The sequence below is a fragment of the Sycon ciliatum genome, chromosome 10 (assembly GCF_964019385.1).
Source record: "Sycon ciliatum chromosome 10, ocSycCili1.1, whole genome shotgun sequence".
NCBI classification, from domain to species: Eukaryota; Metazoa; Porifera; class Calcarea; order Leucosolenida; family Sycettidae; genus Sycon; species Sycon ciliatum.
This window is the reverse complement of record NC_088652.1, coordinates 12,565,861-12,583,360: the sequence shown is the minus strand read 5'-3', so window position 1 is coordinate 12,583,360 and position 17,500 is coordinate 12,565,861. Positions and strand designations below refer to the sequence as shown.

Genomic DNA, 17,500 nt, shown 5'->3' with positions numbered 1-17,500 from the left:
ATGGACATATGGTGGTTGTTGAAAACTGGCTTCTGCAGGGAGCCAAACGCACAGGAGGCAGCCGCAATTCTGGAGGAGATGTCAATCGAACACCGGCCAGACGTATCGATGATCGACCCAAGGTAGTAGGTACACACACACACACACACACACACACACATCCATCCCCCTCCCCCCCCCCACACACACACATCCATCCCCCCCCCACACACACACATCCATTCCCCCCCCCCCCCACACACACACATCCATCCCCCCCCCCCCCCACACACATCCATCCCCCCCCCCCCCCCACACACACATCCATCCCCCCCCCCCACACACACACATCCATTCCCCCCCCCCCCCCCACACACACACACATCCATTCCCCCCCCCCCCCACACACACACACAATTCTGAAACAGCTGCTCACCGAATCATCGCCGTAAGGAATGTTTTTAGGCGGAGGAGGCACAGGCGGCGGCACAGCATCATAGATCGGCGGAGGCTTCCCGCTGCTTGACACCTGCAATGCCCCTGCCGAGGTGCTGCGATCCCTGATGGGTGATTGCACCGCCCCTGCCGAGGTGCTGCGATCCCTGATGGGTGAGCTCACATGTCCTGTAGGTTTGGGTGGGAGAGGAGGCTGTGACTTTTGCTGCTCACCATACATCGGGTTGGAGACCGGAGCAGAGTCTTTCTCCGGCGACGCTAGCTTTTCTTTCACTTTGTAGGCAGAAAAGTTGCCGAATGGATTTGGGATGCCCTTTGCCTTCGGCAGCTGGGTGGTGCAAAGAGGATTGAAACAGAACATGAACACGCTGAAACATACATATACACAGAAACACACGGAAACACACTACCACGCACATACGTGCCCACCCAAGAACGCATGCACGTCCACCCACCCAGAAACACGCAAACAGGTATGCACAGACATGCACACGCACACACACGCACACACACACACACACGCACACGCACACGCACACACACACACACACGAACACACACACACACACACAAACACACACACACACACACGCACCGTCAGAAGGTTGGCGATAGGAAAGATCTAAGGATACAGCCAAGCCAGAGGGAAATGAAAGGGTTAGCCTTATGCCACTACATGCAGACTTCCCCACCGAATACGGCACGATACCCACGGTAATGTCCTGCTTTTATCCAAACGGACTAAGCCTCACCCCATGCAGCTTTTCCGCGTCATCGTATACTGGCTCGGCTTCCTTAACAGCTGGCTTCTGTAACAATCGTGAACACGTAAACAAACAAAGACCAGTCAGCGATAGCGAAAGAGGGAGCGAAAGAGGGAGCAAAAGAGGGAGGGGGTTGGAGCGAGGCAGAGTGTGTGGGGAGGGCATGAGAGAGAGTGTGTAGGAGAGAGAGAGAGAGAGAGAGAGAGAGAGAGAGAGAGAGTGTGTGAGTGAGTGAGTGAGTGAGTGAGTGAGTGAGTGAGTGAGTGAGTGAGAGAGAGAGAGAGAGAGAGAGAGAGAGAGAGAGAGAGAGAGAGAGATAGATAGATAGATAGATAGATAGATAGATAGAGAGAGAGAGAGAGAGATAGCAAGTGAGTGTGTGTGGGGGGGGGGGGGGAGAGAATGAACGTGAGACAGATAGCCACTAAGAGAAAACTCAGCTTGACACAGACATCTCGAGTGTGTGGATGCACACAGAATTGCAAATGTGTACACGTGTGCCATAAGTAAAACAACGAGGGACACAATGATCACAATAAAAAAGACACAAGAAGTGACTAGCCCTACCCCACGCATATGCTCAGCAGCATCATCATATACCGGGTCAGGCGACTGACCTGCCGGTTTCTGAAACAGTTGGACAAAATATGCATCAACAACATCCAATTTTTTATCTCCTAATAAAATGTCTGCAAATAATGGCTAATAAACTACCCCAATAATGTGTATAGTGGTTGCGTATCTATCACGTGATAATCCTGGACAACCATAATATTGGTTCCGCTTCCACCGAACCCCTGCATCTATAGGTCTCGTATCGGCCATGTCGGCTCCATCCCTGAACCTCTTCATCTTTGTGTCACGTGATGTCCGCCATGTTGATTCTACCTGCACTCAACCCTCAGTTCAACTGATATCTGTCATGTTGGTTTCACCTCCACTCAACCCCTGTGTCTATGGGTCACATGATGTCGGCCATGTTGTTTCTACCTCCACTCAACCACCCTGCCTATATGAGTCACATTGATGCTATAAAAATCGGCATCACCTTCTACAAATAGACAAATTCACAACGAACGGTAGAAAATTAAGTTGTGGGCGGATGTGGATTGGGAAATTGCATGAAGCTGTGATGCAATTTCAGCCTTCGTTCATACCCATGCCACACAGTTACTTCATTGTATGTCTACACATCCATTAACACTTTAAAAGATAGCGCTAGTGGGGCCAGCTACATAGTGAAACCATGAAGATTACTCATATCAAACAACAGTGGGTACCACCGGCGTACTACAATGTCAAAACAGTGACAACTTTCTCACATACTTATTTTTAGGGGTGAAATGGCTACCCTTTTAAAAGGTTACAAACGGGTACCTGGCTTAACGTGCGGGTTATCGGGTACCCTTTAGCAGCTAATAGTAGCAGTTACTATACAATAGCCTTTCTCATTTCGTGCCAGGAGGACATGTGATGTCATGCAATTCACAGCAAGTGCACAACATCGCGACAAGCGCAGCATACACACTTACTGCGCTACATGCAAAACAGCTAGTCCAAATTGTCATATGTAGCAGGGAGTAGTACAATATTGTACTACTCCCTGCTATGTAGCAGGATCGAACCAGCAACAACACATTCAAACTGTACATCGAACTGTACGACTGTACAAGCCAGCTAATAATACCGTACTGTACCGTCGTACACGACTAACGGGCACTCGTTTGCTAACGGATCAGCAGCTAAACAGACGGGTACCCGGGTACCTGGATCACCCCTTTCACCCCTACCTCTTTTGCACCATTCATTGACCAGGAGTTGTTGGCTGAGAAAGTTGAGAGGGTTTACCTGAATCTACTAGGCTTCAGTTCTGTTTTTTTTTTTTTTTTTTTTTTTAGTAGAACAGCCTCTTTTACGGGCAAAAGCAACACAATGGAAAAAAAGAAGTTCTGGTATCGTATTTTACGGAGTATAAGCCGCACTTTGAACACTCAAAATTCACCCCCGGAAGGGAGGTGCGGCTTATACTCCGGTGATGAAAAAATTAACGGTGATAAATAGGGAAGATGTCTATATCTCATGCAAAAAAATGGCGGGGGGGGGGGGGGGTTGTGCTTCAGTACGGCTTATACTCCGAAAAATACGGTAATTGAAACAAAAAATAGCAAATGTGGACAGTTTGCAGTGCAGCTTCAACGTACCGCATGGCCTAGCTCCACAGCGTCAGCGTATTCCGCAGTGTCAGCTTCCTGTTGCTACAAACACAGAGAAACACAGTGGAACGCATTCATTACGTAATCCATGCGAGTAGCTCGAACTTCTGTGGTGTGGTGACCCTGTACCAGAGTACATCTGTGGTGTGGTGACCATGTACCAGCGGCAACCTCATGGTCACCAGTTTGCCCATTTTGACTATGTTGTACCTATGACGGCTATTTGCTGGTGTGGTGACTAGACTTAGCTGACTAGACATGAGCTACGCAACTGCTAATCTGATAAGAAGCGTCCGCAGATTGAGTAATAATCTGATCTGACGTACACATGCTTAATTCATACTCTAGATAAGACTGCACTTGATCAGTACATCTCGTGACAGTAAAAACCTGTCAAGGCGACCACTCGGATAAGGCGACCACCTGTCCAAGAAGACCACTGCTACCAGGACCAAGGGATGCTGTTTCCAGTCAAATGACCCTGGATAAGGAGACCACCTGGTGACAGGTTCCTTGAGCGGTTGCCTTAGACAGGTTTCACTGAATGTACTTCCTCCGCGTCGTTAAAATTGTCGCTTCGCACATCGCAATATTTGTGACTTGGCTCGTCTTAGTCAGACTGTCGGAATCGCTGTTTTCTGTGTTCGAACACTGGTGTAACCCTTCCTGCGGAATGTCTACTTGTCACTGAAGGCGTGGCGGTCTCGAACTTTGTCGGAGCTCTCTTCCGCACCAAGCAAATTCATCGCGCTCCGCACTATTCCGCCCCAGAGCGCATTTCGTTTTCTGGAGTTCGTGCTGTCTCACATCGTTCACGTGGGCATTTGTCAAGACTGCAAGCTCGGGTATAAGAATCTTGGTATCTCTCCTGAATACGAACTGCTGAAGTTGACGATGGCAAGAACAAAGTGGTCTCAAATTCCTAAAATGCGCTACTTGTGGCGCATGTTGCTGCGAAGGTAGCAGGTCTGAAAACACCAACAAAATTAGCGAAGTGCTTGCCAAGGAAAGAAGGTGCGGAACTGCTTACCCTATCCCGCTGGAAGGTCGTTACAGTGTACTTGAAAAATGCTAGCTTGCCTTCATCGCCTGCCACCTGGAGGCATGGATCGCCTGAAAACGAAGTTTCTTGACCTGAATTTGAACGCGCGTCTTCTCTTGTTCAGCATCTTGTTGAGTGCTGAAGGATCTGCCTCAAACTCTGATGAAGATGTCGACCTTAGCTGCAGTTGCAGCGAAGCGGGGGGCCACAAACTAAAGCTTGGTCCGTCGAGAATGCTCTAGCTGATTTCTTTGCCCTTCCAGTGGACAAAATAATTTTCGAAAAATTGCTCTGGGAAGCGACAATTTTAATGACGCGGAGGAAGTACTCTGATAAAACAAACACTTGCTTTCAAAAGATATCCTCTGATAAGACGAACACTTGCCTAGTACGGATACTGTCCGGAGTGATGTTGTCCTCAGTGCCCAGTATTGAAGTAGGTTTGGATGAGAAGTACATCACGTAGTGTAAGTACACTTTCCTGTTACCCAGCGGAAGTACATCTTACCAGAGTTCCACCGTATCCACAGAACTGTATTTTACCGGTTATAAGTCAGTCCTGTAATGACCTAGAAACCGACTTAACGAGGGGTAGTCGTTTTACAACAGGGTATAATAAAATACAGTATTAGGAGCAGATGCCTTGTATTTGAGGGTTGCCCAAAGACATAGTCTAAATTGAAGGGAGTTCCACTATACTGGGAGGCCGTATGCTGCGTTTGGCTTTGTCTTCGCTAGCGCAGAATGTTCTTCTCATTTTCCCTCGGCTCTTCGGACCGGAAGCCGGGGTGGTTTGGGCGACTGTTGAGACAAGCAAGCCTTGGTGACGGCACACATTGCTTACCTTCTGCTGTCGCGCCTGGCTTTGGGGTGTGGCATTTTGGAGATGCGTGAAGTACGTACTGTCCACATTGCTGGGTGGAGAGGCAGCCACCTGTATGTACCAAACAAACAAACAATAACAAACAAACAAACAGATGGACAAAATCTCCACAATGATTTTGTATGAAAAAAGCATTCAGTCGATATCACACCAGACCATGCCAGGACATGGGGTGTATTTTTGATAAGGTTGAAAGCTTGCTGCGTGATTCACAGTTCCCGGTACTCCACCGACTGTTTACCTGGCGCTCCTGCTGTTGGCCTCTGGGCTGGGAACCCTGTAGATGTGTGAAGTAAGTGCTGTCAATATTGTCCTGTGACGACGTTGCCACCTGCATTGGCCAAGCAAAGGGACAGCGAGTCGACAAGAATTTTGCACAAACATGAACAACCACCATCAACATCATTTTCACATCATTTTTAATGAAAAAGTCACTGCACGGGTCCTAGTCGCATTACCAGCCAACAGTTCGAATGCATGTTAGTTGAGTACCTGGTGAGCTCTTTCACACAGCAGAATGTGTCCGCTGTCCACTCAATGCTCAAAACCATAGTGGACAGAGCTTACATATAAACTAAATATTCCGTTATCAAGCAATCCTCCAAAAGCAAATGGATGCTCATCTGGGAGTTTTTAACTCATCCCCAGTGGCCTTTTCTGGCAGAGATCAATGTGCACAAGGCAATACCTTTCTTGACTTGACCGAGCAGCTGTACAAGCAGCACAACAACTTGTTGTGCTGCTTGTACAGCTGGTCATGATTAAAAGACCTATTGAGCAGGATCTACAGTCTGTTGCTGTGGTTGCATTCACTTTTTCTTTTTTTAAACAGTAGCTTTAACCTAGTGCTTTAGGTATGTACACACTGTACTTGCAAAGAGTGGCCTCAGTGGGCCAAATGCTCACGAAAAGAAGCTCAGCCTTGGGCGAACAGATTACCGAGTCGCACACTCTTGCCTACAATTTTTTGCTTACCGATGCGTCACGAAACGTCGATTTTATAGAATACACTCACCGCAATGAGTGCAGTGTAATGTTCTAGAGGGTTACTGTTTTAGACTGGCTATGGCCCGGAAAATGTTGTGCTGACGGCAGCACAAGCAGGAAAATCCGTGCGGTGCCTGTGTGTGAGCAACATACCGCGTCATATTCCACTTCTGGTTTTCGGCCACCGTTGCTCATCTGCATGTTCACCTACCAGGGGAGAGAGGGGCACAAGTTACAACACGGCGAATGAGTGAGAACAAGACAACAACATCCAAGAGGGAAACTTAGTCAACACGTTCTAAGCTTTTTTCTATTTATACGGCCAACATGGAGACCTGGCATTTCAACACACGACTCGCTGGCACTTTCGGTCATGTGATACTTAATATCAACACACAGATCACTGGCATTCGGTCATGTGACATTTCAACACACCGCTCACTGGAATTCGGTCACATGACACCAAATCACAACACACTACTCACCGGCGCTCGGTCATGTGATACTTTAACACAATGCTCGCCGGCACTTCGGTCACATGACACTAACTTCCAACACACGACACACTGGCATTTGATCACATGACATTTCAACAGACTACTCACCTGCATTCGATCACGTGACTGGTTCTTTCTGAACGTGCTTGTTGCCTAACGGAAAGACACAGAGAATGGTTTAATTAAGAGGCAATACAATTAGAAAAACCAATTGTGTCTGATCCCAACCTGCCTGGATAAGGGCAGCTCTACAGTACTGCCGTTGACATTTTCCGCTTTCAATCCCGTATTTCTTCATCGGCGCGTTTCCGTCCGTTTTGGTGCATTTACGCGATCAGCGATGATCCGAGCTGCATCTCCGTTTGTATAGTTTTTGCGCATCTACACGGGCGTGAAGGATCCGCAAAAGTCCATCCTGTGAGCGGTGCTGTCGTGGGAACACTAACCACAGTGAAGAAATAGTTCCGTTTAGGTGTACAACTTTTCCGTTTAGCTCCACGTGCTGTGTAAACCGTCGGAACCATGCATCCGAAAGAATTAAAAACAAAATCAATAATTACGAACCCAGGGTGCCGTTCAATAGGACCTAAATGCTCGCTCACCCTCTGACCTCTGGGAATTTTTCAAGAAGAACATGCATTGGCCGGGAATTGAACCCAGGCCTGCCATGTTTCAGGCAAGGATTCTACCAATGAACCACCAATGCTTGGATAGCCATGTCAACACCCTGCAAACTGAATGGCCAGATGCATATCAGCAAGACGACATAACCCCAAGAGTGTGCAACTGCCTGCACAACCTCTATACAGTGATGTGATGGCAGAACTTCACATTACGTGACATAGTTCAAAAGGTTACTCTGGCAAACAGTGCAAAGTGACCACCAGAGAGTTGAACCCAAAGCAGGGTTGCGCACAACCCTGTATATATCATGCATAGGGTGAAAATAATGTGTAAGGGTTCGTCACGTGATGTGAAGTTCTGCCATCGCAGACCCCATCAGAGGCATAGACACACAGAAAACAGAGATAGAGAGCGCAACTAAAGAGGTAATAGATGCCAGACTGTCCAAGAAGAATCCTGGGACGCACAGACAGACACACACTCACACACACTATCTGTAACACTCTCACGCTTGCACGCACACAGACGAACACATCTGGGTTCACATCATCCAGCTCACCAGGTTCTGATGTGTTGATGCCTCAGTCATCTGATACATTGCCATGTCACCATTAGGGTGTGTGCCAGCTGATCCATCCCATGCCTGCATTCAAGCATGTATCAAACAGATTTGCTCTGGAGAGAACTCGTGCACAAAGAGACCTTTAGCAAGATCTCATTTTATTCATCTTGCACCTCATGCATGTGCCATATTTCCCGGAGTATAAGCCACACCCAGATACTTTTGTCACTATATACAGACATCTACCCTGTTAATAGTAACGTCAAATTGTGTATCGCTATGGTACGCTTTGAATTATCAACTGATGATGCAAAAGCCCATTGCCAAATATGGAAGGTATGAGTGATGCATGTGAGTACACTGGGATTAGCAATGCACTGTTCAACACCCCAGACGACCATGCCCAGGTTGCTGTGTGGGGTGTTTATGGTACAAATCACGTCATTGCGCAACAACAGGCTTATTGCACAACCTCTACGCAGAGCATCTATCTAAAAACAACAGCACTCCTTTAATCACATCTTTACCGGCGGTATAGCGTGCTGCGGAGAATGTAAATGCTGATTGCTCTGTACACTGGGATTGCTGAGCTGATCAAAGTCTGTGGCACGCCACATACACATTAGCACATACAGATACACAATTGCACACATACACACAATCACAATTGCACACAACACGATTGAACATGTACACAGTCATACAGAAACGCGATAGGCAACACTACAAACATGTTAGTCTGTGTACAATTTGATTAGGAAGGAAACTATACCTGACACTCGGCAGTGGGTCTCTGCGGCCAAAGGTACACGCACACATAGACACAACCATACCCGTACACCCCATCACTTCTGCACACACCTCCATATCTGCACGAAATAGTAAAGTGGAGTAGACTCACACACACACACACACCCACACATACACCTTGATACACACGTACGCACGCACGCACCCCCCCCCCCCCCCCACACACACACACACTGACACATACACACACAAATACACACACACACATCTTACCTAGCGGGGCGTTGCTAATCTGATAGGCTGCCTTCTTGCTCCGCGATCTCCTCCTACACGCGGCTACAATCAGCATGATAGCGAGAAGGAAACAGACGAGTCCTGCCGCACCGGCACCAGCAATCACAGCCAGATCACTGGAACTTGCCGCAGCGGCCGCGGTGGCCTCTTCCTCCTGCACTGCTTGCGTCGTGGCGGCTGGGGTCAGCACGATGATGCGTGGCGTCTGCGGTGTGGTGGTGGTGGCTGCGGCGGTGGTGGTGGTGGTGGCCGCTTCGCTGCTTGGTGCTTGCGCGGTGGCTAACGGCATGGTGGTGGTAGCCAGAGGGGTAGTGGTTGGTATGATCGGGTCAGCTGTGTACAGAAAAATAGAACCACCATGCAAATCGAATGCACGGAAAATCCTACACCATCCAAAAAGCAAGCAATCTCTTCGCTGCAAATTCCCATCGTTCCCATCATCTCAATGCAACTTCACGCCTGTTTATGATATATTCTGCCTTTCCTGTTGCCATCCTTGTAACAAAACAAGGCCCTATTAGTCTTTATTGCCTTTCTTTAGCTTTAGTTTTTTAGACTCGGACGAAGAGCCAGTTTTTTTTATTGTTTTACCTTGTGGATGGGCGAAGCCTGGAAATTTGCCGATTCATTATTGAGAGAGTTTCGTAGCAGCAACAGGAACGCATGCGAGTTCGGTAATGTTGGGCGATTCTTAAAAGAAACCCCGAACAGGCTTGGACTTCACCCAGCACAGCATACCGATGCATACACAGTGACTCGACTGTGCACACACTCCAGTAAATGTAAAATTTAATACAAAACGACCCGGGCTACGAGTCTGGTTTTAGTGTTGACATGCATAGGAATACCTGGTTTTAGTGTTGACATGAATATAAATACCTGGTTTTAGTGTTGACATGCATATAAATACCTGGTTTAGCGTTGACATGCACAGAAATACCTGGTTTTGAATAGGAGCCTGAATTGAAAAAAAGCCTAGCCCTGACATCAACTTGTACAGGACTAAGCCCGGCTCCAATACACCGTATCACGGTATATATCCATACCTACCAACCACCCCGATTTGGCCGGTACCGTCCCGATATCGTGGGTGGTAGCAGGCACCCAAAAGTGTATTTGTCACACGCCTCACAGCTACATTTGAGTGCATTTTCAAACGTAGGTATGTCATTGTCCCGATGTCAGGTTTAGAAAGGTTGGCAGTTATGTACAAGTATACCCCCTGGTTGGACAATAGCAATAGGTACACACACACATACACACACACACACACACACACACACACACACACACACACACACACACACGCTCGCTCGCTCGCTCACTCACCGGGAATGTCGGTGACGAACGGTATCGGAATCGTGATGTCAGGCATGATGCCAACCTGGCGCTTTCTTCGCCGCCGACGGCCATCAGAGAGGATCAGGGAGGATCCAAATCTCAACTCATAGTCGCTCTCTTCCTCCACCGGGAACATATCCTGTACCACAGGTATCCACGGGGAATCTGCAGCACCGATCAGACGATATTCAGCGAAGAATCCATCACCGACCAGTGGTGGCTGCGATATTAGCCTGGCAGCGAGAACTCCGTCCGTTCTGTTTAGGGTGAGGAAGGAGTCGCGATCCGCCAGCGCCATGTTGATCCAATCAAACACTGTTCACGAGAAAGAGAAATAGAGAGAGATGTGGATTGTTTGTTGTAAAGACAGATGGGCAGACAGACAGACGAAACAGAGCGATAGACCGACAGGCAAAACAATATAAAATAAAAAAATTAAAAATTTCACGGTTCGCGTCAGACTCGGCTGAAGGCCGAGTTCTCCACATCCGTAGGAAAAAATATAAACAGACAGGAAAACAAAACAGAGAGATGGAGCCTCGTCTGCCACGGAAACTGATTGTCATTTCCTAAAATTATAAGAAACACGGAAAGTGATGGCATAAGCACACTAGAGGTCGAGTGTGATCACATTATCGATGCTTGCCTACTGCATTATCATAGGGCTCTACAAAAGAGAGTCAATAGGCGACATGGAGACAATAATCATGCAATGAATAAAACTATATGCGCACTCATATCACAACCATAACCATAGCAACGAATGAAGTGATCCAGAACGTTTTCTTGTCATTCCCTTTAGTCACAAATTCCATTGATAGTTGTGACAAGAAAACATTCTGGAATACTCTATTCATTGCTAAGGTGGTGATATGAGTGCGCATATAGTTTTGTTCATTGCATAATTGACAATTGCATAATAAATAATATGAAGTCATTTCACTGGTATGTGTAATTCCCTGTTGGGCACCCTCACCAGCTCTGGGTTCCAGTTGTCCGTTGTACACGACCCTGGCCATGCTGCCACGTACAAGTCCCGTGTCACTGGTATTCTCCATGGCCGTGTCCACTATCACAATGGCCACCGTGCTGTTGGTCAGCATGGCCGGGTTGACGACGAGGCGCTCCTGCAGGTCGGCCACCACCTGCAGTCGTGACCAGCGGCCCACCGCCAGCTCGTAGATGAACACGGAGCGGCTGGCGTTGATCCGCTCCGCGTCTTCCGCGGGCAGCTCCACAGTGAACGTCGTGTCACCTGAAATGCGAAGAGTTCCGACAGACAAGGCCTAGTGATAGGTGTTATATACTGTATGTTCCCGATTAAAAGTCGACCCCCATTTTCAGGTTTGAGACATATTGTATTGATATGATCACTTCAGTAGTAAGCCATGCTCGATTGTAAGTCACGCACCACCCTTTGGGCCCTTGACTATTAATGTAAAAAGGTGCGACGTATATTCGGGGAAATACGGTGTGTTGAAAATGGTGTGCTTTCAAACTGAACCCTTTATTCAAACAGAAATACTTAACGGATCTGAGCCGAAAAAGGTAAGGTGGCCAACGTTTCAGTTGGAATAAAACCCTGCCGTGCAACTCCACACTGAACTTTCAGAGATCATACAGAACCCAACGTGCAGCAGTTAGGAAGGGGAATTTGAAATGTACAAATGTCGGGTCCTTTAGGACTATGTGTAATACTGTAAGACCAGTAATGTTAACGAACATTTAATTCTAACGAGTTAACGAATTTGAAAGAATCGTTAACCTTTGAACCTTTGAAGTCGTTATGTGCAAAACGATATGTACATGTGTAGTCATTTGCCGGTTTTGAGACAGAATTCGTTAGAATATCACCTTGCTAACCCACAAAAATCTGGAGATTACTAACTTAAATTGACGTTAAAATTGCAGTACTCCACAGGAGCTGTTCTTCCGAACAGATGTTACGTACATTGTGAGCCATTTATGAACGCTCCTGGTGGGCACTGGCACTCAAAGAAGGGCTGTAGGTTGATGCAGAGCTGAGTAGGAGGGCAAGTGTGCAGCCCATCCGTACACTCATCGATATCTGAATAAACCCAAGTAGGTTTGCACACAAACACACGCAAATTTATACACACAAGCATGCATGTACTCCCAACCGTGCACATGCATACACACACAAACACAAACTCATACACCGTCACACACATACACAGCTCGAAAGTAATAACGAAAGACGATGAAACTAAGACTAGGACAAATGAGACAACTACTGAACAGGGGCTGCACCGAGGTGGAGAGGTGATGGTGGGACATGTATATCATTTTGTGCAATTCCTGAGATGTTTTCCTTAGAGCAGATTCCGACAAGCAGAACATTCCAGAATAGCAATCAAATGGCTAATGCATATGTGACAAACTTACCGACACATGCCGTTATGTTCGGGCTGCTGCTTGCTGCGCTGCCGTTACGACACGGACACGTGAATGCTCCCTGTGTGTCAATGCAGTCCCGATCTTGCGAACAGTTGTGCAAGTCACTCAGACATTCATTGATATCTGCATAGGAAGACAAACAGTATTGGAAGGGGAATGCAGCGACACTGTTTAGTTTTACAATGCAATGCTTTTTGTGGGGGATTTTTTAAATCATAAACGCATACTCAAGCGCATACACACACACACACGCACACACGCACACACACACGCACACACACACACACACACACACACACACACACACACACACACACACACACACACACACACATACACACACACATACACACACACACACACACAAATGCAGAGGAACGGTATTCCTTTTCCACTCACTATTGCACTGCCCATTGACATTGCTCTCGTATCCACTGCTGCACTCGCAAGTGAAGTTGCCCGGCGTGTTCCGACAGAATGAATTGTTGCCATGGCAATTATGGAGGCCCTCTATACACTCATCAATATCTGAACAAAGAGGAACACAAATTGTAATTGAAATCAGAATCAGAATGATAACAACCGAGTTACAGAGATGTTGGATGACATGAAACATGAAACGGTATTCATTGCGGCGATTTCGGCCACGGTAAATCTTGGTTTGGATTGGAGTGGATTGGTTTATTTAATGTCGAAGAACAAACAGGCAGTGTTGCCTTATTACATGAGATCGACTAAAAAGTTCTATTCTGAGCTTGCAACCATGCAGTGGGCGATCGAACCCTACTACGCAGACTACTTGTAGAGGCTATCCTGGCTCTGAACTTCACACGTACAATGATTGGTCAACCGCCCTCAGCCAGTCCAAGTTCAGCAAGCGTTTGGTCGTAGGTCATGGGAGTTCTTACTTGTCTCTGATTCTATTTGGCTTGTATGCAACAAACAAAAACCCAAAGTGATCAGCTTACCTTCGCACACGTTGCCAGTGTCTCGGGTGCCAGATGTGCAGTTGCATAGAAAACTTCCCGGTGTGTCCACACACTCCCTGTCCATCGTGCAGTCTGCCTCCCCGGTAAGGCATTCATTGATATCTGGAGAGAGAGAGAGAGAGAGAGAGAGAGAGAGAGAGAGAGAGAGAGAGAGAGAGAGAGAGAGAGACAGAGAGACAGAGACAGAGAGAGAGAGAGACAGAGAGAGAGACAGAGAGACAGAGAGAGAGAGAGAGAGAGAGAGAGAGAGAGAGAGAGAGAGAGAGAGAGAGAGAGAGAGAGAGAGAGAGAGAGAGAGAGAGAGAGAGAGAGAGAGAGAGAGAGAGAGAGAGAGAGAGAGACAGACAGAGAGACAGAGAGACAGAGAGACAGAGAGACAGAGAGACAGAGAGACAGAGAGACAGAGAGAGAGAGAGAGAGAGAGAGACAGACAGAGAGACAGAGAGACAGAGAGACAGAGAGACAGACAGACAGACAGACAGACAGACAGACAGACAGACAGACACAGAGAGAGAGGCAGAGAGAGAGAGAGAGACAGAGAGATACATAGAGACAGAGAGACAGAGAGACAGAGAGACAGAAAGACAGAGAGACAGAAAGACAGAGATACAGAGAGACAGAGAGACAGAGAGGGAGACAGAGAGGGAGAGAGGGAGAGAGGGAAAGAGATAGAGAGAAAGCACGTATGAGAGCGAGAGAGAAACCGCAATATTAAAGGCGGCCATATAGCATGGAGTAAAATCAGTAAATAGCTACAGAACCAGCCTTGTGTCACCAACAACATAATCTTTTAAAATTAAGATCTCGGTGAGATGAAATATTGCTTCAAGGTCACTTACTCACACAGGGTCCACCCCCAGTGTCTGTCCGATAGCCAGTCGTGCAGTTACAGGAGAAATTCCCAATACTGTTCTGGCAAACACTGTTCGAGTCAATGCAGTTGTGTAGTCCTTCCATACACTCATCCACATCTGCATAGCAAAGAACAATAGAGTAAGCACTGGTGGATTGGAATACCTTTGAACTGGTCTAGGGAAACACTCGAATAAGCAAATCACGCTTCCCAGTGCCAATTACATTACCTGTTTTTGGATTTCGTAGCACTTACTGTTTCTCTAGCTAATTAGACGTATCAAGAGTACATACAGTCAACTTCGCTAATAACGACTGCGGATATAACGACAATTCGCGAATAACGACCGAATTTCCATGCCCAGAGCAAAGTCCCATCTAACTGTATACATTTGACTTCGGATATAACGACTATCTGAATAACGACAATTCGCGTATAGCGACATGCTTTTAGTGCCCCGTGGTCATATTCACTGCTTGAATAACGACTTTCTGGGCTTTTGACAGCTATTTCAAGTACCTGTCAGTCAAGTACATGTACCTGTCATGCAGAAGTACCAGAACCTATGGTGCACTGGTACCGGTGATGGATATTATTGCACACATGCAAGAAAATGCAGCCAAGGGGGGGGGGGCTTTTTCTTCCTTTTTTTATCAAAATTGTTGGATTTACCAGCACACCTACATGTATATGTATACAATGTACATGTAGTTGTACATGATTGTACAGTAAATTTTCATACATGTACATATCTCTGGCCCTGTAGATGGCTCAAAAAGGCATATTTTTCAATTGATTTCCCTTGCATATTGAATTTTTAGTTCCTTTCAACTGCAATATGAAAATAAAGTACACATTGACATAGAGCAAGAAAAGAGCTTGATTTTGATATGCATATCATACTATACAAAATATGGGTTCACATACATTCAAATGGGACTTCGGTTATAAGGACACTTCGCGAATAAGGACATTTTTCTGATGCCCCGCCGAATGTCGTTATTGGCGAAGTTGACTGTAACCCCAAGAGTGTGCAACTGCCTGCACAACCTCTATGCTGTGCTGCGACGGCAGAACTTCACATCACGTGACATGGTTCAAAAGGTTATGCTGGCAAACAGTGCAAAGTGACCACAAGAGAGTTGTACCCAAAGCTGGGCTGCGTACAACCCTGTATCTATCATGCACAGAGTGCAAATAATGTGTACGGGTTCATCACGTGATTTGAAGTTCTGCCGTCGCAGACCCCATAGCTGGAGTTGCACACTCTTGGGTTATGTACTCTTGGACGTATGCAATTTGATTTGGTTCTAGTTGTAACCCGCTGTTTTGTTTGTTGGTTTATTTAGAGTCGAAGAACAAACAGGCAAATTTGCCTAATTACATGATATCGACTAAAAAGGAGAATAAATTATAAAAGGCCAGTGAAGGTACTGTGGTGATTGGTTCCTGATAAGTGGCACAAGAAAACGTTTGAATCCTAAACACGACGGTGAGCGTGTTTACACTTCTATTTTCCATACATTTCCCCAGGTTATTTATTCACAGAATCACGGTTTGGGCGAGACCCGGTAAGGCTGAGTTTCTGTGTTCGTAGGAACGCCTTTGCCCTCAAGGATCAAGGCACAGATGCAGCTCCTAATTGGGAAATGAGTAGATTGGACCCACCAACAAGTGGGCAAAGACCGAAAATCCCATTCGCAGCATCCATGCTTCCCCGTGCCAGGCCAAGAGGTCCAATTGAATGAGGGTCGCATCGCGGCTAGAAAAATCCTTCCGCTTCCAATCAGGCCTTGAGCCTGGTACCACCTGTTTCCCCATCCTGGTCTTAAACCATCTCACTATGCCTGCCGCACTATCAGTAGAATCAGAATCTGAATTTTCCAGTCCATTCTACTTGTATATGTGGTAGTTTCACAATTTTGTTGGTTCTTCCACCAGCCAGGCAGGCACAGTGCTAGGCAGGCACAGTGGGATGGTCTAAGACCATGATTGAGAAACAGAGGGTACCAGGTTCAAGTCCTACTTGGGAGTGGAAGGATTTTTCCAGCCGTGCTGCGACCCGCAGTTAATTGGGAACTCGTGCCCTGGCATAAAGGAAGCATGGATGCAGCGAATGGGATTTTCGGTCTTTGACCACTTTGGTGGTGGGTCTGATCTACTCAACTCCCACCGCTTTAGAAGCTGCATCTGCGCCTTGATCTTTGAGGGTGGTGGCGTCCCAGCGGATGAGGAAAATTCGGTCTCCAGTGTAGTCTCACACAAACCGCGAATCTTTTTCTTTCTATCTTTCACCAGTCTTCACAGAGCGTCGTCATTGTACTGGCTCACACTGTACAATCGTGAGTTCCCGGAATACAGACACTAAACGAGGTTTCCTTTTATGGATCAGATTCTTCTCCCACCGTGATCAGCCTACCTTCACACACTCCGCCAGTGTCTCGGGTTCCAGATGTGCAGTTGCAGAGAAAACTTCCCGGTGTGTCCACACACTCCCTGTCCATTGTGCACACTGCCTCCCCGACAAGGCATTCATTGATATCTGGACAGAGAGAGAGAGTGTGTGTGTGGGGGGGGGGGGGGGGGTCGTATGTTTGGGAGAGTGTTTGTGTGTGTTTGAGAGAGAGAGAGTGTGTGTGTGTGTGTGTGTGTGTGTGTTTGAGAGTGTGTGTGTGTTTGAGAGTGTGTGTGTGTGTGTGTGTGTGTTTGAGAGAGAGAGAGAGAGAGAGAGAGAGACCGAGAGAGACAGAGACAGACAGAGACAGAGAGACAGACAGACAGAGGGAGAGAGAGACAGAGAGAGAGACAGAGAGAGAGACAGAGACAGAGAGAGACAGAGAGAGAGAGA

At 47.0% G+C, this 17,500-nt stretch overlaps 1 protein-coding gene across 2 annotated transcripts in view; it reads right to left on the bottom strand.

Moving 5' to 3' along the window:
* Positions 1–17,500, bottom strand: part of LOC135826503 (uncharacterized) — a 41,937-nt gene that overhangs the window by 9,600 nt on the left and 14,837 nt on the right. The window contains exons 12-30 of one of the 2 annotated variants that reach the window (XM_065339110.1): positions 17,072–17,194; positions 14,639–14,770; positions 13,779–13,901; positions 13,210–13,338; positions 12,799–12,933; positions 12,344–12,460; positions 11,369–11,647; positions 10,381–10,707; positions 9,031–9,384; positions 8,535–8,608; positions 8,005–8,088; positions 6,930–6,974; positions 6,478–6,531; positions 5,579–5,668; positions 5,299–5,388; positions 3,401–3,454; positions 1,767–1,826; positions 1,188–1,244; positions 416–763 (exon numbers count right to left, since the gene is read on the bottom strand). In XM_065339110.1, coding sequence (XP_065195182.1) covers positions 416–763; positions 1,188–1,244; positions 1,767–1,826; positions 3,401–3,454; positions 5,299–5,388; positions 5,579–5,668; positions 6,478–6,531; positions 6,930–6,974; positions 8,005–8,088; positions 8,535–8,608; positions 9,031–9,384; positions 10,381–10,707; positions 11,369–11,647; positions 12,344–12,460; positions 12,799–12,933; positions 13,210–13,338; positions 13,779–13,901; positions 14,639–14,770; positions 17,072–17,194 — 2,675 coding nt within the window. The remainder of the gene's footprint in view (positions 1–415; positions 764–1,187; positions 1,245–1,766; positions 1,827–3,400; positions 3,455–5,298; positions 5,389–5,578; positions 5,669–6,477; positions 6,532–6,929; positions 6,975–8,004; positions 8,089–8,534; positions 8,609–9,030; positions 9,385–10,380; positions 10,708–11,368; positions 11,648–12,343; positions 12,461–12,798; positions 12,934–13,209; positions 13,339–13,778; positions 13,902–14,638; positions 14,771–17,071; positions 17,195–17,500) is intronic. The other variant, XM_065339112.1, reaches the window with a different exon arrangement.